Consider the following 26,744-nt stretch of genomic DNA (forward strand, 5'->3'; position numbering starts at 1 on the left):
CCACATATGTCCCAGACACCAGAGAGGTGACACAAAAGCACCAAGCAACACCAATAATAATGAAAGAGCTTCCCCCCCATGAAAGCCGCCGCATACACACCTTAATTATACTTCACTGATGAGAACATTTTTATCTCTGAGACACTGTGACAGTTGGTTATTTTAACATAATGCCAGAAGCTGTGAGTCACCATCAGCTATTCAGTCTGACATCCTTTGAGGTAGAATATTTTACATGTTTTTACACTGAAATAACATCACATTTAAAGTTTGAATGATGACAAACTAGTTTCAATATGAACATGCAAAAACTCAGAAATCTCCAAGACCTAGACAGACAAATCATTCTGCCACTGGCAAGTTATCATTCATCTGCACAGATGTTCACACAAACCCCCCACTTCACCCGTCACCCTCACAGCACTGCATGGGGTAAATGGACTTGACCTGTGCGAGACATAATAAAATAGGGCAGCTGCAGATGTGACAAGGGTCAGTGAGAAGAAGGATACCAGGGTTCAAAAGAAAGATGAATGGAACGCTGCCTAGATGACAGCAGAGGATGGGTTGCCTATACATGTTAGAGGGATGGTGATGGATGAGTAGACAAAGTTGGATTGGAGTCACATGAGGCTAAAGGACCTGGAGAAGACCCTTCTTTACCTTATTTTGAGGAAGATTGAGGAAGTCAGGAGCAAATGGTGACTGACCTGTGTTGAGGCAGCGAGGGGTAAAAACGACATGATTTCAATAGTAGTCCAAGAAAGTAAAGGATACCAGCAGAGAAGGAAAAAGAAATAGTCCCTTCCTTACCATGTATCTTTCACAGACCAACTTAATGACCTAATGAAGGAGAGAGGTCATAAAATCAAACATACAATTTAGCTTGAAAATACTATACTTTTAATCTTCCTTAATTACAAATGTAAGATGCAAAAGTAGGGAAAACTACTTCCATTGTCTGATTTTACATCATTGTGCAGCAGTAACTGTTTTACAAAATGTTCACACGTGTCATTTTAGTGTATATTTAGTTAGAGGTAGTGATAGTCATTTCTCTGGACAAAAAAGCTTTAATATTTGGAATATTTTTTTTATTTTCCAACATGAGTTGCTTACTTTTGTTCCTTCTCAAAAATTTGAATTGATATTGGCAGTCTTACTTAGCTTTTACATAGATTTTATTCTCTATAAATCTTGATGCCTTAACTGTTTGATCAGTGACAACAAACCATCTTGACCCAAATGCAACACAATCAGCTTCCAATCATGGTCCTACCTTCACCATGTATCCTACATAAAATACCGCAATGATGCTGGAAAGCAGCATTTTATTGTGTTAATACATACATTTGCTCATGCAAACAATCTTAACTTGTCCACAGCACTCAAAACGATTTTTAGCATCCAATTGGTTTGCCTGTTAAATTTCTTAAAAATGCAGATAGTTATGTTCTTTCTAGTAAGCAGTGGCTTTCTCCTTGCAGCCATGTCATGCACACCATTGTTGTTGAGTATTCCCCTGATAAAACACACCAAAAGGCAGGAGTGTGAGAGCCGCTATCCAGCAGATTTTCCACTTCAAACCACCTGACTCAAATCTAATGAATCCAACAGCCTATAAAGTTCTGCACAAAGACCTACTGAGTCAGGTGTGTTGGAGCAGGGAAACATCCAAAACCTGCCGGATTTTGGCACAAGAGGACCTGAGCTGGTCACCCCAGCTTTAAAGTGTTTAGAAGCAACCCTGGGATGCGATGTGAATTTGCAGCTAATTTTTTGTTGGCATGAATTTGAATTAAATGGCTTTTATGTCTTAATGTGCTCATGTCATTTTCCATCAGTTTTTATAGTTCAATAAACATAAAGTGAAAATCATGTCTGTAACTGTATTAGCTATATAACTATATTGGATTATTATATCAGAGGATAAATGACTATTGAATTATTCAATTATTATATTATTTTCATATTCAATTAACTTGGTTAGATACTTTTATAACTGTAGAGAAAGTCTGATGTTTTAGGCCATGTCGATGGTACACTTCTGCTCACAAACTGTCAAGCACCAACGGCGATGTCTTTAAATCAGCAGACTTCCTTACTTGATCATCTCTTCCTACTCAAACTCAGCTCAAATCAGTGATTATTACTTACTCAGACAAAATCAATTCAACTTTTAAGGAACGCAAGACAAAGTTGGTTATACTTTGTAGTCATTAAAGAGTGCAAGGCCATTCATTTTCACTTCATCATTCCTCCTCTTTAGTGTTTGTCTTCACCCAGAGCATTGGATTTATTCTGGGAGACAGGTCTGTATTTCTCCCCACATCCCCGAGGCTGCAGACAGAACATATTGCAGCCTTCTCACGTTCCCCATAAAAACTGTCAATGGTGAGGAGTGAGGACTTTCCCAAGACAACCCAGGCTTTAATGCATTCTAATACGCTTCATTATAATGACATCTCCTATCAACAATATGAGCTAGAGAGGCTTGCACAGAAAGATGAAAAGAGAAAGGGGGAGAAAGGAAGAAGTGATTAAGTGTTTGCCTCTACTCAACCGTCAATTATCTTGTCAAAGTCACAAATTTAATCAACGCCTCATTTTATCCCTCCCTCCCTTTCTCGCTAATGTTCTTGCCGCTCTTCTATCCTTTACTAGTTCTCTTGAAGTTTTTCTTTCTCTTTAAATACCATATTTTTGGATAAATGGAGAGCCACAAGGCAGTGCCTGCAATCTCTTTTAATTGCATGTATTGCGGCCCTTGTTCCCAAAAGGCTCTTTTTTTCATTAAGATATCGGCAGGGAGCCATATTAATCAGAGACACTGGAGTATATGATAACGATATCTCCCACATGGCACTCTCACGACTTGTGCTGTGCATGACCTGGCTTGAGCTTGTGTCTTTGATTTGATTGGTTATATTTTCTCCTTGAGCTATTTCAATTAGTCTATTTCCATCCCTGTGAAAAATAATCAAATACTCAAGTTAAAATCCTTTGATGTACTTGCAGGAGGAACATATAGAATATGTCCCTATAATAAAAAGTAGCTGTAAACTGTAAGATAAAGCCTTGTTCACTCATTCAGCACTCACCTGTCAGGTGAACACCACAGGGGGTCGCACATGCCAGCCTAATACTGAGTTCAAAACTGAGAGCTGCCATTAAAGCTGGCTCTTCCCTACAGCCTGCAGGACTTTTATTTGGTAGAGACAAATAGGGACAGGCTATTCTTTGCCAGTTTGTAACATCCATCTATGCGGACAGGTCTGATGATGTATACATACACAAACACACACACTAGCCTAAGGAACCTTTGTGAGAAAAGTGCTGATGGATGATGCAATCACCTTATCTAGAATGAAAGATGCTACTGATAAATCAAAAGGACACTGATTATTGCAAAGCTGTCACCCAACATGAAGATTTCTGTTCATCTTATTTAATAAATTGTTGTAGATTTCAGTTAATACAAGATTGAGGAATGACAGACCATTAACCCTGAGTTTTGACCTTTAAGCTGTCAGGGTAGCTGTTACTCTAATTGTTTTTGCTACTTCAGTCATCTGTAACACAGGTCTCTGCTTGAGATCCTTTAATTTTTTTCAACTTTCCAAACAGAAACTCTTATTTCCTCCTGAAAGCTTGGCAAAAATTTGACTTGATAAAAAGTAGCATTTTTCAACCTCAGATAGCTTTATTTTTTATTTTTTTGCAATTGTTTTTTTATTCTGTCATGGAAAAATAACTTTTATGGTGGTTAAGTACATTTTTGGTTTTCCACATTTGTATATTTTGCTGATGGTTGGAGGCTTCTTTAAACACAGAAATGGAAAAAGAGGGATTCTGCAGCTCAGAATATCAGAAAATATATGTATATGTAACTGTTGAACATAACTGGTGCATTCTGGTAGTAAATTTTGCATTATTTACATGGCCTCTGAGTAAGGCCATTTGGAAAGTTACTCTTTTTATAACATATGCATGAATATGAGATGTTTCTGTACCCGGGTTGTTAATTTGCAATCACTTGTAACAGCACACTTATAACTGTCTACTTACGCAGATCATGGATCCTCTTATTAATGGACAAGGGGATTCGATCCTACCCACATTACCCATTTAAATGTGGTGCAAATCTAATTTATGAAAATAACTTAATAGAATATCACAATCATCAGTTTTATTCTGACTTTTCTGTTTGCCAAAAAATAATGTTTTAAGTGGAACTATTATGTGCATTTCAGGCTAATTTATTTTTATTTCTGAGACCAGAAGATCGAGTTATTGTCACATATCGCTTTATTTACTTCAGACCGACCCTCTCCGTAGGCTGTCAGATCAGCCTGTGGGCAAAACGAGTGGATTGAGACTCTTCAGCATTAAGCCCCGCCTCCCGCCACTGCACTACATCGGGAGCGCGCACTGCACCTGCTTTCACCGTCATTGTAACGTCTCATAAACAGAAGGATTAGGCTAATATGAACTCAATAAAAAAACAAAATACAATGTCAACACATAGCATACAGCCCTACATGTTGGAACCTGAATCAGACCCTGAAAACGAAGTGGAAAACAGCAACCCACAGCAACGAATGCAGCAGGATGTCTCTCTTTGGTAAACTCACCAGCAATCGTTGGAAATAACTTTATCCCACGTTTTCCACCCGCCTGATGTATTTGTACATGCCCTTGTTAACCAGTAGAAGGTAACCAATCACCGAACCTTATCCCCCGGGACGTCACAAGGATTTCCAAGTAGAAAAAACTCTCTAAAACGACACGTTTTTCGTCGCCATGGAAACCGAACGGAGAGCATGCTGGAACTCAAACTGAAACATGCGTTTAGGTGATAAAAAACGGTGCCGTTCACATGTCTGATGAGGATTCAACACTGTAACACTGTAGAAAGCTCAGAAAACTCCAAATACCATAATAGCACCCCTTTAATGATGTTTTCATCTGTACAGATCACCCCTCTCCGGGGCCCCAGGGAGGGTGGCACACGTGTTACTATCCGGGGTGAGAACCTGGGATTGGACTTCAGAGAGATCCAGGGTAACGTAAAGGTGGCTGGAGTGGAGTGCACCCCCATACGTGATGAATACATCCCTGCTGAACAGTAGGTCACATTTTATTACTGATTTATATTAAATTAACAACACACAGTAATAATGCATCTTCATGTAATTATTCTCTACTTAACTTCCTGCTAGGTAGTTTTGTACTAATACAATTACTAATAACTACAGGCAGTAGTCACTTTTATCCTAGAAACATTTTTTTACTGCACTGTAACAGCGGACCATTTAAACAGTGTTAACAGTAAAGTAAAGAGCTTTAAAAAGCCAAAGCAGCTCAGTTCAACAGTTGATCATGTGTGTGGAAAACACTATTAATACCAATACACTAGTAATGAAAATAATACACGGTAAACTGTTACACTAACATCTATTTGTCCATCTCTTTGGATCAGAATAAGTCTGAATAGAAACTAAAGAGTCAGCAGTGCTCACACATGACATTTGCAAAGTAGGTGTGCAGCAGTTTACAGTCACTACTGCTTCATCATAGCATACACTGAAGTAGCTACACCTGCTCGTTCACACACACACACACCAATAATCATTTTAGAAAATTCTGGAGGTTAGATTTGGTTGACATTTGAGTTTAATCCAGAGGTTTGGCTTCTTACAGGTGCCTTCAGTCCAATTAGTTTAAAGTTGTCTTATCAACAGACCCAGTGCTTCTGCTCAGAAAGAAAGTTATGTGCCAGCACTTTGTAAGCAAATGCTGATCCAGCAGGAGTAGCTGCATTTGAGGTCATATGTAAAAGGATAGACTTTTCCTCCTTCTCTCACAACGTGTGTGTGTGTGTGTGTGTGTGTGTGTGTGTGTGTGTGTGTGTGTGTGTGTGTGTGTTTGAGGTGATGCAAGTGACAAATAATGCTTTAATTTTCAAAGTTTTTGACACAGGTTTAACTTATTTCTCATTCCATAATCTGCCTTGTATTTTCTGGCAAACCAAAGTGCAATAATATAAACGGTTTGTCTTTTTTTATGAGAATATTTATGTGTGTGGAATATGGCACATGTGGCTGTTTGTACAATGAATTGCTTTTATTCCTTCATTTTTAACTATTATGGTTGTGTGTTTTCAGGATTGTGTGTGAGATGGGTAGAGCAGAGGAGAGCCAATACGCTTGGAATGTGCAAGTGTGTGTTGGGGTTGGACCATGCAGACCTGATTATATTGCAAAATCCTCAAGGTATTATTACTTTGTGGTAAGTTACAATTTTTCATTTTTCTACTTCTTATAATCATATGAGATTTTCTTAGGTATGGAAAAGACTTTTTGATTATTTTAAAAAAAAAAGATTATATTATTGAACTACTGCACATAGCATTTCGAAGCTATGAGCAAAAAAGGAAGAATGCTGCATATGTCACCATCTCTATTTTAGCACCTTGCTAGTGGGTGGTCTGTGTTCCCATTTACTGTGTTAATATATGTTGTTTATTTGGCTGTGTTCCCACTTGGCAGCATTACTCTCATTTACGCATCAGCAGTGAGACATGACTGGCAGTCACTAATGAGCACAGGATGAGACAGAAACACTCATGGTTCTAAAAACATTTTCTGACAAGAACTCATAAAAACACACATTACTCCCTCACTGTGTTCTTGCAACATTCGCTCTGCACACAACCACTCACACTCTTGCTCAATTCGAAATAAATTAGCAGTTGTTGCTTTTATGTACTTGTTTTATACTCGTATCACTTTAGTGTTCGGTGCTGGCCGAGGTTTATATGTCAGTGGGGTCTCTGCACAGGATTATGATGTTATGTGTGTTAGATGTCAGAAACAGCAGGCTGGAGATGACACTTTGCAGAGGCCAAATGCCTTGAAGAAAACATCAGCTACTGCTGTGTCTCTTTAATTTGAAAGTTTCCAACATGGCATATTGTATGTCCTACTGGATCAAAGTGTTTAGGATTGGGCAAACTTACTGAATAATATTCAGTATAATACCTGATTTGTAACTTTCTGTTAAGATACATGTTAAAGTATAGCTTTTACAAACACAGCAGCAATTTGTTCATATTTCTCAAAAACACATATTTAGTATTTATTTTAGGACCTAAATTTTATCCACTTTTACTTTACACTCTGACCACAACTTTGGTTCCCAGTTACTGATAAAGCTTCATCTTGCATATTTAAGTAGGCTAATAGTCACTTTATCATTTATTACTTTTAAATAACAGAATTTCCCTTGTACACACGTGACCTCACCTTTCGATGGATTTTTACCACAAAAACCTTCATTTTTTTCCCAGGTTCCTCGGATTATCAGCCTCAAACCAAGCCGAGGTCCAGTCTCTGGAGGAACAATTGTCAACATCACTGGGACCCATTTTGATGCTGGGAGCCACGTGTCAGTCATGTTTAAGGACCAGCCTTGCACTTATCTGAGGTGAGTGGGAACAAGCCTGGGCTCACCCTGCCAATCACACTTACAGTCAATTAAAAGCTCCGTCAAAGTCAGTTTTTGTCAAACTGCTGACAGTCTCCTGTAAACAGGGCTGGAATAAGTAATTGGAACTAAATGGAAAGGTGAAAAAAAAAATGAATGCTGATCATGATATTTATGGCAATGGCAACTCTTATCCTGTGTAAATATAATGTCTGATGTACAACTCTTAATTTAGCCAATATAATCTCTACTCAGGTCCAAACTGACAGCCATTCAACCATATTTATAGAGCATTTTCATAAACCACAAGGTATCCAAAGTGCTGTGCAGGTTAATAAAATAAATCAACATTAAAAACTTAAATAAAAACAGTTAAATAGACAATATATGACCAAAAAAGGGGGCCTAGTCGTCCTACTCTCTGGAGTTAAAAGCCAATTTAAAAAGATGAGTTTTAAAAGAGACTTAAAACCATATAAAATCGTAGCAGACCTCACAGAAAGAGGGAGATCATTCCACAATTTGAGGGCTATAGAAAAGGCTCTGTCTCCATGACTGTGCAGAAGCTCCCGAAAGGTACGATGGTGTCAGACCATTTAGACATTTAAAAATCAAAAGTAAAACTTTAAAAACTATTCTAAATGAGACAATGAAGAGAACGTAGTACAGGAATCATGTGCTCACACGTCTTTTACCCGTTAACAAGCAGGCACCTGAGTTCTGGACCAGCGGTAAATGACGGAGTAAACGACTGATCAATCCCAGTATGAAGTGAGTTGCAGTAGTCCAGTCTAGAGAAAATAAAAGCATGAATGACCCTTTCCAGGACATCATGCGGAAGATACGCCTTCACTTTACTGATAAGTCTTAAATGATAAAAAACTAGACTGGACTACTGCACTGACCTGCCTATCAAATTTAAAATTAAAATCAAAGAAAACCCCAAGATTTTTTTAATAAAAAGGGCAGTTAAAAGAGTGTAGGTAGCCTACAGTACTACTGCATCCTGCCAGCAGGTCAGTTTTCCCAAAAGTTAAAACTTCAGTTTTGTTCTCATTCATGCAGAGGAGGTTTAGCTCCATCCATGTTCTAATGTCCTTCAACAGTTCTGCATATTTTCCACACAACAGGTTCCAACAGACTTTAAAGGGAAATAAATCTGAATGTCATCAGCACTACAATGATATGACACATTATATTTTTTAAAGATGGACCCCAGAGAAAGTAAATATAGAGAAAATAGGATGGGAACAAGGATGGAGCCTTGCGGTACCCCATGTTTAAGTGTTGCTTTTGGAGAAGAGAACTGCCCAAGATGTACTGGAAAAACTCCTGTTAGTTAAATAGGACTTAATAGGACTTAAACCATTTGAGTACTGTACCATTTGTTATATACAGTGCCAGGTCATTAAAATTAAAGTAAAATAAAAGAAATCAATCTCTACGGTTGTGGGTGTGAGAATACACACTAACATGGCAGTTTCAAGTAACTAATGCTTCAATCCTGTTATAACTGTAGGAGGGGCGGCCAGTGGCTAACCTGCCGAACCCATGCTTCCCTACACGGCTGTGGAAATGTGTCTGTGTCTGTGAGCATTGATAAGGCCCAGCTTCAGAAAGACCTGCAGTTTGAATATGTGGAGGATCCCACTATCACCAAGATCGAGCCAGAGTGGAGCATATACAGGTATATCAGAAGTTCGCATGCCGGACATATCTCTAATTTGCCAAAACAAGAGGGTAAAAAAAGTTTTAAAAAAATTACTTAACAAAATTTTCACTTTGATGTTTTTTTCTTTCATGTTGAAGTGGACATACTCCAGTGACAGTGACAGGAACTAACCTGGACATCATTCAGACCCCACTCATCAGAGCAAAATACAATGGCCATGAAACACTCAATGTAAGTAACAACATACAACATGAATTAATAAACTTAGAAAAGATTGTTTTAGTTTTCAAAGTGCACTGTATTTGATCCTTTATTTGTAAGAGTGAATTAAATATTTATATTTAATTCACTGCATATAGCAATCTAAATTTTCATAATGAGCTTTCTGTACTATCACCACAGGAAGTAAATGTCAGTAGATTTTTTTTCCATTACTGTCTTGTTGTTGCTAAGTGTTTATAAATTCATCAGTAACACCTGTAGAAAAGCCTCATGCTACCAAAAGCTTAGAGTGAAAGTAAACAATCTGCAAAATAATATTATTAATAATAAAAGCTACTGTAATTTGTCTCCACACTTAACAACCGAGATAATTTAACAATGAACTAAAACCCACAGAGACGAGCTCTTGTCAAATTATTATACCTTCTTTTCATCCATTTTCTCCGGGGAGTATAAAGAAAGTTATACAAGAGATTTGTTTGATCTGATTGAAAGAAAAGGGGAAACAAAAGGTGGTAATGCTATCTTCATGGTCCATTTGAGCATGAACCTGAAGTACGTTTAGATTCTGTGCTCAGGTCTCTGTGGGGCACAGGCTTACCTGTTTCCCAAGAATTTGCCCACATCTCACTTTCTCACTCTGACACAGCTCATATCTAAATGAGAAAGAGCACCCCCAAAAAAATGACATTGTGAGCATTTTAAGTGGCATTTGTCTACAGATGGGAGTTTTTGTTGCTCTGCTTTCCAGTTACCTTCCTGTACCTGACATGTACCATTGGATGATACAACTCAGTGATGTCCTGAAGACCTTACAGGATTTGTCAAGTCTGATGTTCAAGGAGCCAATTAGAGTGACAGGCAGCAGTTTGAATGACTGCATGGCAGAGGTTACTGTGGAAATGTGAGATGTCTGTGAGGGAGACCTGTGCTGCTGGTTGATTTGTCAGTGTCCTGACAGGCGGAGAGCAATGGAGATGTTCGGTGGATACTGAGAGGCGTAGGACATTACAGTGACAGATCAAGCTGTCATTGCTTATATAGCTCACTTTAAGTTGCAAATAAAGAAAAAATAAATAATCTGAACTGTATCACGGATCTAATGAGAGACCACACCAAGGACACAAATGAGGGATGAGACGAGACACAAAATAAGATATGAGACACTGTAATTGAGCTGGAGAAGCAGAACAGAGAAAGATGAGTGTGGGAATAAGACTGTGCCCACGAAAGAAGAAAAGATCACAGGGAGGAATAACGGATTGTGAAAAAGAAGTGAGAAGAGGCTGAGGGGGATTTTTATAAAGAGTAATGAAGGAAGAGTAAAAGGAAATTATCACTCCTGAATCTCTACACATCAAAGCCTGATAGTGGTGAGACTGTACATGATCTCAAACGGCACCTTGTTTGGTGGTCTCCTTCGAGGAAGAAACTAAAACAGATCCTTGTCTGCCTTTTTTTACAGCTTGCTTGAAAGAAACACACTTGTGTGACATATAATAGACATACAACTGATTGACTAGCATTAAAAAACTGGATTAATTCAAAGACAAAATGGAAAATCGCGGTTAATAAGAATGAATAACTGATGGGATCAGATCAAGCCCTGCAAGGATAAAAACAAATAAGCCAAATTTGTAAAAATCTACTCATTTTCAAAGTCCTAATTTATTCACAAACTTCTTCTTTCTCTGTGTGTTTTCAAGTTTTGTGAGGTGCTAAGCCCCATATCCATGATATGTCAGGCGCCAGAGCTGCCCATCAGCCTGAAGACGCAACAAGAAGTTCCTGAAAGACCGGATGAGTTTGGATTTAAATTGGATGACGTGCAGTCTCTGATCGCACTCAACAGCACCAACTTTATCTACTACCCAAACCCAGAATTTGAACCGATCAGTGCCTCTGGAGTCTTGGAGCTTAAACCTGCATCACCCATTATACTAAAAGTATGTAGAGGGATAACATTCTTCTATGTTCGCTCTCAATTTATTGCTTTCTTTTAAAAAGCTTGTGTGAATATTAGGCTAACAATAAGATCCTGTGTTAGTAAAGACAAGTTACTGTTTGTGTATATGCTATGCTGATATTGCTATTGTAATACATTGCTAAACATAAATCAGCATTGATTCTTAAATAAAGCCTCATAAATGTTAATCACTGAGACACTGAATCACTTTTTTTAAACAATTGAAGACCTTTACCTGTAACTTATTTACAGATAATATGCTGTTTGATCACATATCTCTAGTTACCATCTTTGCCAGAAGAAATCAGGATTATGTATGATGTTTCTCCTGCAGGGCCGGAACTTTGTTCCACCAACTAACAGTGGGAATGGAAAGCTGAATTATTCAGTTCTGATTGGTGAGAAGCCCTGCACGCTAACAGTGTCAGATACCCAACTTGTCTGTGACTCACCCAACGTGACTGGTCGACACAAGGTTTTGGTGAGTGATACAGCAGAAACAGAGAGATAAACAGTCAAGCAGTGGATAGGTTGGCTGTAGTGGGGGAAGCAGACCTAACATCAATTGACAGTTTGAAAATCAGACATTCCTCGTGTTGTTTTCTATCCATCCCCTTCGCCATACTCAAACAGACTGCAGCCATAATCCAATCAGCCATGTGGTTCCTGTTAGTGCCCACAAGCAGACAAAAGACAAACAAATAACCCTTCAATAAGAAAAATGACCGTCCAACAAACTCAATAAAGATTCCATTTGTGGTTTTAAGAGGAACCACTCTGAAGAAAGCGTTTCCTGATGTTACCACCTGAACCCAGAATCACAGAAAGATAAGAATGCATTACTGTAAAGCATTTAGATGCACAAATAAACAAAGCGTGTTGTCACTGCAAATCAATATCTCTGTCTGAGTTTAGGTTGGACCTTGATTTTACAGAAACGAATTCTGTACACCAAAAAGTACAATACATCAATTAGAGGGTTTTTTCTTGTTCTTAATGAGTAAGATATTAAAAATGCTGCTCAAGTAATGTGTAAGTGAAGTTCTTTGCTAATAACTTTGTCTTTTTTATCTAAATATAACAAATTGTGTTTCTCTGTCACAAGGCGCGTGTTGGTGGTATTGAGTTTTCCCCTGGTGTGGTCCACATCACATCTGACAGCCAACTCGGCAAAACAGCAATCATTGGCATTGCTGCAGCCGGTGCCCTCCTCATCCTTTTCATTGTGGTGGTGCTCATTGCCTATACCCGCAAGTCTCGTGAGAGTGACCTGACTCTGAAGAGGCTGCAGATGCAGATGGATAACCTTGAGTCACGTGTAGCCTTGGAGTGCAAAGAGGGTAAGAGGTTGCAGGAGATGCTAATGCAGTTCAGTCCATAAAATTTGTTTTACAAAGTTTTGAGAAATCACAAACGATTCCTCTGTTAAAGATTTAGCTCACCCACATCTCTGTTAAGTAAAATTGTAAACTAGTAAGAACAAACATAACAACATATTTGTTTTGGGGTTTTTTTCAGCTTTTGCAGAGCTGCAGACAGACATCCATGAGCTGACCAGCGATCTAGATGGTGCAGGTATACCCTTCCTGGACTACAGGACCTACACCATGAGGGTCCTCTTCCCAGGCATTGAGGAGCATCCTGTACTGAGAGATCTGGAGGTAAGGCTGAAGATTTTATACAAAAGAAGAGCTTCATTTTTAATTTTTATAATATTTCATTTCTGTCAGTCACTTTTTCAACAAATGTGTTTTTTTTCTTTATAAAAACAAAGTTGTTTATCAGCAAAGTAGAGTTAACATGGATTTCTGAAAAGAGACATGAGAAGTTCCTACTAATTTTCCCTTTCAATTAATTGTCCTACACATGACAGACAAATGTGTGTGTCTCGTTTTTTTCAGACTCCATCAAGTACTTGTCACAATGCAATTAGCCTCATTGGAAATGAGAGCGAAATAAGCAAGCAAATTAACAATGTGGTGGGTCGCAGTAGGTGAAATTGACGCTGAAGTTGTTTGTTGTTGCTGCCTGGTAAACAAAAACCCTGTGACGGCTGACAACAACACTTTTACAAAAACAAACGAGGCATACCTTAAATCAGGAGTGTGCTCTCATTAATAACTTAACGATATGAGACGCTATGTCATTTTTTTTTCTCTCCACCTCAAAAACAAATTAAAAGTCAATCACAGAAAGAAAAGCAAGAGAATAAAGAAAAAAAATCAAGTCATTTATCCCCAGTGGTGACATTGATAGACAGCTATAATTGAGCAGGTCATCTTGTTCCATTAAAAGAATGATGGACCTGCATTTCCCTGCCTTCAGGGTTAGGCACTCTATCCCTGATGAGAATTTCCCAGTAATAAGCAATATTAATTATGATTTAATTGGTATAAATATCAAACTATACGGGGAGTATGATGTGGAAAAGGAGCCTAATGGCGAAAGCAGTGGGCTTATCTTGGGCTGTTGATGACCACTTAATTATTATTGATGTATTAGATAAACTGATGTCAAGTCTTGATGATATGCTGGAGACAGAAGTAGGCCAGGTTCTGCAGTCTATCCAGGGTCACTTAAAGACATGGAAATTTTCTCAAATTATTTTTAAACATCAAGTGCTCAGTCAAAGTATGAAATATAATGCGAAGGCTGTTTGGAATTTAGTCCGACATGTTTCCACTCAAAATCAGTATCTTGACATTAAATCTGCCCTTTGCTGCTATGAGGGTATATTCTTGTTATAACTACATTCCACTGAGTTTTTCTATGTTGTTTTCCACCTAATCTTTATGGAAATGGTTGAATTATTAAGAGTGATTAAATGGTTAAGACACTCATATATTGTAGGGTTTCTAAGCACATTGCATAGAGGTCATAAAACATTCCTCATTCATCATAAAAGGTCATAAAATAGATCCATTAAAGTAAAAGATTTTGCATCTAGTTGGGTCTATAATTCAAAGACTGGCACAGCACATGAAGACTAAAAGATAAAATGAAATAGACAGAACACAGCTTCCTGTCTTTTCTCATAAATACTGTGGATGCTTGAGAATTTTAACATTCAGACACGTCTGAATGCATAAATGTGCAACGCATTTTGTCAAACTGTTTGAAATTAAACATCCATCCGAACAATGACTCCCGGCAGATTACAACTACCTCAAGGAAGGGTAAAATGACAGCATATGTGGGCTGACAGCTGCAATGGGTGCAAGGAGATGATGTCTTACGAGTGCTCTTGACAGATAAAAAAACATAATCTCCTTAGGTGCTATTCATGAAAGAGAAAACAGAGAAGAGAACATGTGTGGTAAGTTACAAGCATAAATAGTGCAGAGATGATATGAGCTCCGAGAGGAGAATTCAGGGTACTCCCTTTCAAGTCGCATTAATATGGAACACAGTGCCATCGAAATAATAAACATTCCCTGAAGAGGCTCAGTATTTTCCAGCCTTTAAACTCAACTTTCAGACGAAACCTGACAAAAGCTGGAAAATATTAAACTTCTACCTGGATGTATGTGTTTCTTTTTCCTCATTTTATTCATTTCCTCTTTCCATTCTTAATTTACAAAGACTGACCTGTCGACTGTTAATTGCACTTTTAAGTAGTGAAACTTATCATTGGAAATGGTTGTGGAGGCTTTAAATAATCTCTTCATGACCTGAAACCATCTAGATTCTTCATGAAAACTTGGTACAAAGAAAGTTAATATGACATTCAAATGAAAAAGTGACTAATTAGATCTATATATCACCACCTTGATTATGCCACTTGGAATCAGTACTTCTCCCCCTTTGCCTTGTTATTTTTAATGTGTTTCATTTCTCTTGTTTCCTCACAGGTGCCAGGATACCGCCAGGAGCAAGTGGAGAAGGGGCTCAAGCTCTTTGGCCAGCTCATTAACAACAAAATCTTCCTGCTGTGTTTTATTCGCACTCTGGAGGCTCAGCGCGGTTTCTCCATGAGGGACCGTGGCAATGTGGCCTCACTGATCATGACGGTGCTGCAGAGCAAGTTGGAGTACGCCACTGATGTCCTGAAGCACCTGCTGTCTGACCTCATAGACCGAAACCTTGAGAGCAAAAACCACCCCAAACTGCTGCTTCGGAGGTAATTACCAGGCTCCAAAACTGTCTAACTTTCCTTGCAGCACTGTTAAACAGCTAATTGTGGTTACTTTTTCCATTACATTCAGCTTTAAACTTGGTCTGATATGCTATCAAGATGAAAGGTTTATGCTGGTCATATCGGCTCTCAGCTATCAAGAAGTGCATATGCTTCTCGGTGTTCCCTATCTGTGACATGTTTGGATTAACTCCTGTGACCTTGAATTGCAGCCTCTGTCTCAGAAACACCAGAGCTCATTGCCATGCACATCATTAGCAAAATAATTATGATTAATTAGCAGTGAATCCAATTTCAAATAGCTCAAGAGGAAAGAAATACTAATTTATGAAAAAAGGGAGAAAGACTGAAAAGCTTGCTCTCTGGCACAATCACATTTCTCTCTTGGATTTGTAGTCAAAGCTTGAATGGCATGCACTTGAACACGGCACTGTATGTGATTATGCTTCCTGCCTGCGGTGTTTGGAAAATGTGATGATTATGCTTACTTGAGTAAACCAGCTACTTCACAGCTGTTGTGTGCGGTGTGTGTGTGCTTGCGTGTGCATGCTTACATACACATCGCATTAAATGTTTTTTTGCTTGGGGTTGTCAGTCAAGTCCTGACACCCCCAGATGATTTGACAGGCGTGTGATAAATTAAGTTGTCCATCTAATTTCAATTCAAATCCTGATTCTCCCTCTGGCTGTCTGCCAGTAAAGACAAACACATGAACACAACATGGATATGCAGACAGGGATGACATTAATGCTGCTCATCCTACCGTCCAGAAGACAGTGGGCATATTCTCCTCATGAAAAAACTGTTGAGACTGCTTGGTGATGCAGGGAGAGATTATTGCTGTCTGGACAGGAGGCATGATTAATTGCAGTCAGAGCTCACAGAGTATGGTGCAGCCACTAAACAACAATGTAACTGCTGATCCAGGCAGTAGATACAAATATAAGAGATGGCACATACGGGGAGAGGTGGTCAAGGACGTTGGAGACACTTAAAGCTGTGTCATCTTATGAGGAAAGCTGACTGCTGAGGCATAAAAGCGAGCTGCGTTATCAGCTCTTTAAATGCTTTGTTTATTGATACCATATGTGCACTTCCTGCAGATCTACTTAATTTATCTCATCTCATTTAGATTTGATGTGAATTAAGACTGACTAACAAAGGTACAGCCCAATTACAAAGCACACATGTTCTCTTTAATGATGAAGAAGGAAACCTGTGGAAAATGCCAATACGTGCAGGCACCGCTGGTGGGAAATTGCATGTTTACAACACACCCTGTTTGGTTTCCCATCTCTCATCCATATGATTGTGATGGCCACTGATCAGACTGTCGTCATCTCATTTTTCCTCCGCGGATCCGCTTATTAGTTCCTCAACAACCCAGCATGCATTTTAGATGTGATGTGGTGAGCTGTGCCACCCTGTCGTGTGGGCCGACTGGTGTGTCCTTGGTTAGTAGCTGAAAATAGCCCAGATACATAGGCACAAAGCTTGGAGGAGGACTCTTGGAAGAAGCACCCTGTCTGTTCCCCTCCCCCTTTAATTTCATCCATTTTTTACTCTTTTTTTTTTCTCTCTCATGTTTGCTCATTTTAAGGATTGTTCTCTGGCTTCTCTCTTCACCGCTCTCTCCTTTGTTTGTCTTCATTTCTGAAGCCTGTTGCTTTATTTTTTATCATTGTCACTATCTTTATCTCTCTCTCTCTCCCTCGCCTATACTTGCTCCCCCCATCTATATTCCCTACTCTTCCTCCCCTCCCCTGTTTTCTTGATTGCTAAATCAATGCTTAAAGTGTGTGAGCAGGGTGTCTCTGGCACAGCATCTGAGCACAGCTACCCACTGCCTCCTCTTCCAAGAAATCTGTGCGTGTACTTTTCTGTGTGTGTCCTTTTTCCTCTCCACACACCAACACACATCCTTCCATCTGTCCCATCTCAACCTGTGCTGAAGCACAACCACCAGGCAAGCTAACTAACGAGAGCCTTCCACAACCATCTGTCGCATTCCTTGCTCCATACTCTTCTTCTAACTCGTCTTTTTGCATCATTCCTCTATCTTTCATGTGGATCCCCTCACCAACATCCCCCTCTTCCAATCGTGTGGTGTTCAACAACCTCCCTGTAGCCTTAAATTTTGTCTGGCTACCGTTTAAGTGCCAAAATATTAGTTTTGATACTGGTCAAAAGATGAAAACCAAATATGTTCATGTGTTAATCACAACATTGATTTGGCTCCAGCAGAGAAATGCTATCAGCACACAGGTGGACAGGACTCTGTGTACGGCCAGAAGTATACTCTCAGTTGAAAGAGAGTCCGATTTTACTAGAGAGCATATAATAGATATCTGTTTATAGTGCATCAGCAAATTGATGTCTGCAACAAGCCGTGAGAGTATGACACATTGATGACCTGTCATCTCCATATACACAGAACCTAAAACCATGCAAGATAATTATCACAGACCTATCTTTTCTTTGGAATCTCTCTATTTTCATGTAACACGTTGTCAGAAAGATATCAGCAATATACAACTTGAATACAACATGATTTTATGGCTTCATTTCTTAGACACTCACATCTGTTCTGAAGAAACAAAATATACAGTTCAAGCAGCGATAACAAATGTCAAATTTTGATTATGTGATGATAGATTTCCATCCTCTTCATTATACCTCAATGATCGGGGGAAATAAATACCTCCCTCTACTCTAAATCATTCCCAGCACTTACTGCCCCTCTGACTGACTGCCAAGTGAGCAAGTGTGACTATGCCAACATGCCATGGCACATTTCATAAGATTAACCCCAACATAGACTGTGCTGTGTGCTTAACTATCAGCTGATGAGAGGTTTAGTGAAAATTGTTTAGAAAGGTGTAATACCACGTAGTAACCTTAGATGTTTTGAGCGGCTCTGTCACAGTAGTGTCTTTATCACCGTTCCCCACAGAGTGTACTGTGAGTGAGAATGAGCAAAAGCAAAATAGTGGAACTGTGCCAAGAATTACTATTACTGGAGAGTTGCCACCTGCTACCAGGTGCACACACAAACACACATAATACATACTGATCAGCACACAGGATCATTTCCAAAAACATACACAGAGGGATTAATTTGTATCTTTTGCAAACTAGCCTTAAAACAACCTCACACTTGTCTGGTCACACAGTCACACACAAAAACACAAGATCTATTGGAAGGGATACAGGACATAGAAGGTAAATAAAGAAAAGGGAAGGCCATATTCAGCCAAGCCATTTATTCTTCATTCTTTTCTTCTTTTCACTGCTACTTCCTTACCAGCGGACCTCCTCCTCCTTTCTCTGTGTTCCTTACATCCCTTTGATGGAAAGACTGCATTTTTAGATATTGAGAGGATTTAAAAGTGTGCACAATTACAGAACCCGGAATAGGGCAGCCGGAGAGAGGAAGAGAAGAGGACAGCCATGACACATAAAAGAAAAGCTGAAAAGTGACCTTCTTGACCCTTGGATCTGGGGACGGAGGAAGGGTGCAAAAGCGGCATGATTAAAGCGTGGGCACAGCGAGGGGCAGGAAGTTAATCCGCTCCAGGTGTTGTGCCAGTGTTGACAGGGGGTACCAGACAAGCCCAATGGCACATCATGCACCCCCTCATGCCTCAGTATGGAGACTCTTTAAGAGGCTGTGTGAATGGCGAGGGGGAGGGAGGGAGGGGTGCAGGTGGCAGCCGAAACACTGGGGACAAAATCTGCACATGCACACTCACACACATGCAGGCACAATGGCCACTAATCCTGAAATATTGATGTCTACGGTAGTTTCTCATTGAAAAAAGAAGCAGGGGTGTGTGTTTATTATTACCCACACACCCCTGCTGCTGGCCAAGAAGGTCTCTGTCAATGGATATCCGATCCTAGTCTCTCCTTCTTCCCTCCCTCGCAACCACCTCTGTTGTTATTATGTATGCATATTAGTCATTCACACGGGATCACTCACACTGTTGGCCCAGGTCAACACATACACACTCATTCAGACACACACCATTTTGCCACACCAGTGGAGCATGGATGCCAGGCGGAGAAGGAGAGGGAGATGTATTCATTCACTTTCTATTGTGCACGGATCGAGTGTTAGTCCAGTGAATAGGCGAGGGAGTGCTTCATAATGAGACCAGTGTTATTACAGAGCCGCTCCAGCCCCTGACGACATCAATCCACTGGGATCAAATAAAGGCTTTTAATTGCTCTGCCTCATATTAAAATCCCCGCCGCTGTAGATGAGTTGCCCTTGGCGTGCCTGAGCATAAAAGCCAGCTGAAAGATTGTCTGAAAGGCCATCGTATAGCATGTGCAAAGGCTCTCTTATTCACGTCTTTGCAGTTATGTTTGCGAAGCAAAAGCCTATTCATTAACAGCTGCCGTCATTTTTTATCGCAGAATATTTGACAGTCATGTTGAATATTTATGATGGTAATTAGAGTACAGGGATCAAATGTTCATTATGTGCCTTGTGTCTGTCTGTTTCCAGGACTGAGTCTGTAGCAGAGAAAATGCTGACCAACTGGTTTACCTTCCTCCTCTACAAGTTTCTGAAGGTACCGTCACTTTGTAGTTCCTAAAGTTGTTCAACTCAAGTTACTACGAGGAGTGTTTACATTATTTTACTGACAGCTAGTACAATACCTTTAAAAAATAGTCAAATTTGCACGCAAACAAATAAAATATGTAGTAACTGTATCATACATTATGCACAAACAATTTCCAGGTAAGGAATGTTTTTGGGGATTGCAATCAGAAGCTAGCCTCTCCTTTTCTCCCAGAAATAATAACAAGTGCAGAGATGAAGCACTGCACATCATGCCAAATTATACAAATATTCACAAATCAAAAGCATCTTCTTTTCTACTAAAGGAAAATGTTCCGATCGCTGTGTTTCTCCTCCATTTCCTGCAGCTGGGAAAATAATATAAGAACTATGATAAATGGGCAGTACCTTCTGAGTGACGAATAGCAGTGTTTTCAGACAGAAGGTGGTGTGCCTTCAAGAGTGTGTCTTTTATATCACTTTTCAGTGTTTATTCATAAAAACATTCCTATACGTTGCTTCTTTCTGGCAGTTGTAGTAGCTCTGACACTTAGAGCTGCTACACTCTTCTATAGCCTGTTTGTAAGTTTGAAAACAGTGGAAACAAAGTAGTGGGGAAAAGCAGAAAAAAAAACATTTTTCATATTTCTGTTAGACAAATTTTGTTGGCAGCAAAGAGAACAGATGTGCTTCAGAGTTGCACTGACCATTCCCGATGATTTTCTCTCTCCAAACCTGCTTGTAGGAATGCGCGGGCGAACCACTCTTCTCCCTCTTCTGCGCCATCAAGCAGCAGATGGAGAAAGGCCCCATTGACTCAATCACAGGAGAGGCTCGCTACTCTCTCAGTGAAGACAAGCTCATCAGGCAGCAGATTGACTACAAGACACTGGTAAGGGGTTCACCTGCCCTGGGGTAGTGGGTCTAAAAGGGAAATGCTTATAATGCTTTCAGGAACAAGAGAGAATGGGGTGGTCATGGGTGGTCAGTCATGAGCTGTGCAAAGGGACACAAACTTGTTGTTGTCATGCTTGACATGCAAAGGCCACGGGAGTGTTGACCTCACTTCCTTTTAAGATTGGAGCTGTCAAGGAAAAAGCAAAGCACAAGTCTGCATAAGCAGAGAAATTATGAAGCTCTCTCCTTCTGCAGCCTCTCATTCATTACCTAAATCTGTCTGTGAGCTCTACTGTGGTAGGATTAGGCAGGGGAGTTTTAGATATCATTTGGTCTTTCTGTCCTCCTTTTCCAGTGTCAGGTCGGCTGTAAGTCAACATTTTGCAAGCACAGATTTACATAAACAGAATACCCATGTTAAACTGCAATTTAAAAAAATGAAAATCCATTGGAAATTTGTCTAATATTGCCTTATAACAGTCACAAATATACTGCTAAATGCTCTATTTTCACTATATAAAATTGCGGACATATTTACATTTACATCTAGAAATAACTGAGTATTTATGTTGAATTTTGTTCAAAAAGACTAAATATCTAAAAGTATGTATGTGATGCGTCTTTGCTCATTTTGTAAATCAGGTATTTCCACTGCCCAGGAAGAGTTCCCAAAAAACAAACCAAAACAAAAAAAAAGTAAAAACAGATGAATATGAACACTTAGGAACCTCAGTTTTTCAGCGAAGCTATCAGTGTTCAGCCTCTCTGAGTTCTAATAGAAGAGCAGTTTCCAAAGTGATGATCCTTCAGACTGTTTAGCAAACCCAAAATCCCTGAAGTTCAAATTATTACCAATCAAGAGAGTAATCAACATATCAACATATTGTCTACTTTAATGAAGTACATATTAAAAAGCACCATCTGCATTCTTTTGCCGTTAATGAACTAGAATAATTTCTTGTTTTCTTTCTAATGTATCTAAATGACAAGAAAAGGTTAATGCTTTGGCTTTAATTTGAACGGCTAGCAGCTCCTTCCCCTCGCAGTTACACTCCAGTTTATCTTTCTGCCACAGGTGGTGAACTGCATACATCCAGAGAACGAGAAAAGTCCAGAGATCCAGGTAAAGGTGCTGAACTGTGACACCATCAGCCAGGTGAAAGAAAAAATACTGGATGCAATCTACAAGAATGTCCCACATTCACATCGCCTGAAAGCCTCAGATATGGACTTGGGTAAGAAACTCTGCCTTCATATTTAAGACTAATGTCAGGGAGCAAAAAGAAAGGAAAACATGCAGCAGCATGATAGACTGGATTTTTTTTGAAAACCTTTTAATGGCATTCATGGTCAGCTTTCAGGAACAAAAGGAAAAAATAAAAAGGAAATTCAAACAGGGCATTTAAAAAGCAGAAATAATTGATCACAGGGAGTTACAGTCTCATCAGATGGGTCTTGAATTTTTATGTAAAAAGTGGGAATGAATCAGTGTTTCTAAGGTTGGGGGGAAGCAATATCCATAACTGGGGAAGCGAGAGACTCCTGAACTAAAGGGAGGAAGTGATAACAGAACTATCAGTGAAAGTTGTGAAACTTTACATGGCCATAGAAGCATTTTACCTGTAATCATGTATCTTATAGCATCTTTAATATGCTACAATTCAGGGTTATTGTTTCTGGACATGTCTATATTTGCTGTTTGCAGCTTATCAAAATAAATCTGTTGATGTAGTTTCCTCACCATGTCTGTGGAGGGAAAGATTTTATATTTATGGGCTTCCCTACTTCTTTAAAACACATAAATCTTTTTAGGTATCTTTCTTTTCAAGCTCAAGAGACACAACTTCCTTTTTGGGCTCAGGTATCTGAAAGTGTTCCCTCGCTTACCCAAACTTCACATTGATCATCTCTTATGTCAGCTACCATCTGAGTCAAAGGATTGATCAGCTAATCGATTTAGATTCTCTCTTTCTTTCTTTGCTACTTAGCAGGTTAATTTTCTTCCATCCTAAAATAAAAAAAATTAAAAAAAACGGCTAAAAGAAAAAAAAAAACTCCACCTAATGTGGTTCTACAGCACATGTGAGCATAATATCATTCTCCCAGATTGTTGGCTGGCCAGTACCTGAAGGCTGTTTTCTCACCGTGCATTGTGTTTTTTAATGGTTTAATATAGCCGGATAGATTTTTTCAGAGCCCCCGTCGTATGCTTGTAATAGCATATTTATAACCAGCCCCAGATCTGAGATGGGCTGAGTGCATACCAGGGGGAATTTGTCTGTGAGATAGCTAAGTGAAAAGATTGGTTTAGCCTTTTGACGACACTCCTGGATGAAATTGTTTTATGGACCCCTTTGGGCGGTGTGTGTTGCTGTGTTATTGTTTTATTACTAAAGGGAATTGGAAATTGGAGTTAGGTGGTCGGCCTTTCTGCATGAGTGTGATTGTGAGCATTAGAGGCAAAGCAGCATACATGTATAGAATTATTCTTTATAATATTAAGATTCTCTTACGTTTGTTAACTGACTAAAAACTGAAAATTTTATATATATTTATATTGTAATATCAGTTGCTAAACTCTTCCTATGTTGTTCCCTTGTGTTGGAACAATCAACTGGATTCTGTCTGATCCACAGAGTCTTTATCTACTTCTAAGAGCAAGCTGAAGACTCAGCTGTTCAAGGAGCATTTCCCTTTTAGTTACTCCTGTTTTATTACTAAAGGGAGTTGGTAATTGCAGTTATGCGGTCGGCATTCTAGTTACTTCTGTAACTAGAAGTGCTGTTTGGTGTGCTTATTCATTGTAGTAGTTTGCTGGAGATCCATATGCAATCAGAAGCTTCGCACCTCCCCCTCATATGGGTTACATATTGCAGTGGGATGGGACCCCATTCCTCAACCAGAAGTTGTTGAAGGTCAGCCAGTGTGGTTGTATTGGTCACCCTAGCATGTACATTGTAGCCAAGCTGATCCCACTCGAGTTCTGGACTCACAGCAGTCTCTTACATCTTCTGCACTCCCAGATTCTGGGCGTAGTCTGTGGGGGAGAATCTTCTGTTTACAAGTTTTGCCAGTGGGTCTCATGGTTTCTGCAGCAGACTCACTCACATACAGAGACTGCAATGGCTGATAAGGATAATGAGACTGTGGCAGGCTGGTTCTGAGACAAATTAGTCTGTCGTGTTGTTATCCTGGTTTATATTATCGTTTTTTTTTTTTTATCAAAAGTGTTGCAGAACCATCTTCCTTAGAGCACTATTGTAGATTGCACTCTATGCACAGAATGAAGTGTTCACCTTTGTCTTTTTGTTAATGTTCCTATTTACAAATGTGTCATGTCTTTCATGACCAAAGACTTTTTATAGATGTCAGCTTTTCTCCAGGTAGCGCACACAAACCTCCAGATATGAGAACAGGGGTGCACCAAGGTAGCATTTCCATCAGGATAGTCTGTAGGACTTGGTTCAGTTGGGAAACAATTTCCAAAAATTAACTTTGCTCTGTTTCCCCCCCATCCCCAAGTTGAGTCTCATTTAATCATTCCTCCTTTTCTTTTTGCTCAGCATCTCTCTCTTTGTTTATTGAGCCTTGACTGGAGACAGGCGCTCATTTGCATCTTTATAGGAAGTTGTACTGTATAGACAAAAACAGCAGGAGAATCTTTATTTCCTGCAGATTTTTCAGATGCAAACACAATTCTGACGGATCCTCCAGAGACAGGCCTCGTCATGCACCATAGTGATTGCTGCTTTGTTTTCATGTTTGTGATCAGAATAGCAGATGACAGTGGTCGACACCAGTGGGAACTTCAACAAGGAGAACAGACACAATAACATATTCATAAAACTCACGATGTCTAAAAAAATAAATAAATAGAGAAATCATACATGATTGTTTCTCAGATTTATTTTCTTTTTAATTTCACTTTTAATAATATTACTGGGACATTGTGAGATTTCTCTATCAAATGTTTTGCTAGTGCTGAGCCTGCGCAGCGTTGGGAGCCCTGTTGTATGCGAGTGTAAATATCAGTCAGCTGGAAGGTCATGTAAATTTCCACATGTTTTACTGGAAGATGATGTTGCATGGACTGGTTAAAGGATATGAACATCTGATGACAGACATGCTAAAGCTGAAATTTCTTTTGTCTCTTCCTTCTTTCTTTCCCTGCATTTGTAGGTTTGTCATTCAGAATTTTAAGAACTGTGAGATAAAGGATTTAATGTTGTAGGACAAGGTTTGTAAAGTTGAGAGCAGGGGTTATATCTACCCTCAGATAAGAAAATAACAGGTGGCTACTGGAGCAGGAAAACTAAGTGCACAAGCCCTGAGTATGTCCCAGCATCAACATCTGAGGATTACACCAAATGTAAGAGATGGAAAGAAGGAGAGCTTCATTATAAAATAATAATGTGATGTTCATTTAACTCTTAACATACATGAGCCGTTTTTCTTTGAACTGTACTTTTGTTCGCCTCTACCTTTAACCCCCTACAAAAAGGTTTTTTGTTTTTTCTTCTTTTTGATCCTGATCTGTCAAAAAACAGGATCTTTTTCAGAAATTAGAAATACTGAAACTGTTCTGGAAAAAGAAAAGAAAATCTCGGCTCAGCTTGATGGAATCATTTATTTTATCTAATTAGTAGCAAGTATCACTTTGTTTTTCCCTAGAGTTTTAAGAAGTGTTTTTCTTCATGTCATCAAAAAGTGAAACAAATTAAAGTTGGGCATTATGTACAAAAAAGCTAATTATTTTAATTTATTACTGCAGAGTTGTGGATTTCTCCATGTTATAATCATCATACCTCAGGTGACTGATGTGTTCAGACTGGAGGGAAATCACAATGGTTGATTAAATATTACCATAATTCCAAGATCTGATTTCATGTATCCGTTTTAATTATCTTTAATCAGTGGTTGAATTCAGCTGGGCAGTATGTTGTATTGGACATAAAGCAAGTGACACTGAAATCCATTTTGAGCACCTTAAGCATTAACATTGACTTTCATCTGAAAGAATGTAATTAAATTACATTTTAAGCCACCTCAACATCTGAACTAAACAAAACTTTTAAATATCTTGTTTGTGGAGTTTTGTTTTTAGATCATGTTTTTATATATCCAAAATAAAAACTAGTACAAAATCTTAGTCTAATCTCTCCTCCAGTAACACAACCTTATTCCTTTTATCACTTTACAGTATTGATTGACCCGCAAAACTTACCCTTTAGGATTTGGATCCAGTTGTTTGCCTCAGATGTTGTTATGGCCAAAAAACAAAAGAAGCTCTCAAAAGTAATACTTTGACGTTGGCAGAACCACCTAAATCCGCTCTGCCTTGTCCCACGGGTATGTTGGCACACTAAACTGTATGGCAAGATGTGAAGATGTCTTGACAGATGCTTTGAGAAGGGATTAAAACCAAATCTCACCAGCAGACAAAACAAACAAGAACACAAAGTCAAGAGTGTCAGCAGAGTTAATCAGCACAAATATGGCTGATTAATTTATTTATTTACTTATTACCTTTTAATTACAGAGTGGCGTCAGGGTCGGGGACAGCGCACAATCCTACAGGATGAAGACATTACTACGAAGATTGAAGGTGACTGGAAGAGACTCAACATGCTGGCTCACTATCAGGTATGCTAATAATTAATACATTGTATTTATACATTAGGTTCATTCTCAAAAGTAAAACCTCACTTTTTAAAAAAAGGAAGTAGAACAAAAATATTTGTGTTTCTCTATTGTTTATCTATTGAAGGAAATATTTTAAAAAATTGTGAAAAG

At 39.1% G+C, this 26,744-nt stretch overlaps 1 protein-coding gene across 1 annotated transcript in view; it reads left to right on the forward strand.

Annotated features, from left to right (window-relative positions):
* Positions 1-26,744, forward strand: part of plxna4 (plexin A4) — a gene marked incomplete at both ends in the record, with an annotated part of 214,851 nt that overhangs the window by 162,614 nt on the left and 25,493 nt on the right. The window contains 14 exon segments of the mRNA XM_079263371.1: positions 4,977-5,128; positions 6,168-6,291; positions 7,352-7,488; positions 9,008-9,175; positions 9,298-9,391; positions 11,089-11,328; positions 11,683-11,829; positions 12,454-12,688; positions 12,867-13,009; positions 15,200-15,468; positions 19,998-20,064; positions 20,800-20,946; positions 22,027-22,186; positions 26,491-26,594. Coding sequence (XP_079119497.1) covers positions 4,977-5,128; positions 6,168-6,291; positions 7,352-7,488; positions 9,008-9,175; positions 9,298-9,391; positions 11,089-11,328; positions 11,683-11,829; positions 12,454-12,688; positions 12,867-13,009; positions 15,200-15,468; positions 19,998-20,064; positions 20,800-20,946; positions 22,027-22,186; positions 26,491-26,594 — 2,187 coding nt within the window.

The sequence above is a fragment of the Telmatherina bonti genome (assembly GCF_933228915.1).
Source record: "Telmatherina bonti genome assembly, chromosome: 23".
Taxonomy (NCBI): domain Eukaryota; kingdom Metazoa; phylum Chordata; class Actinopteri; order Atheriniformes; family Telmatherinidae; genus Telmatherina; species Telmatherina bonti.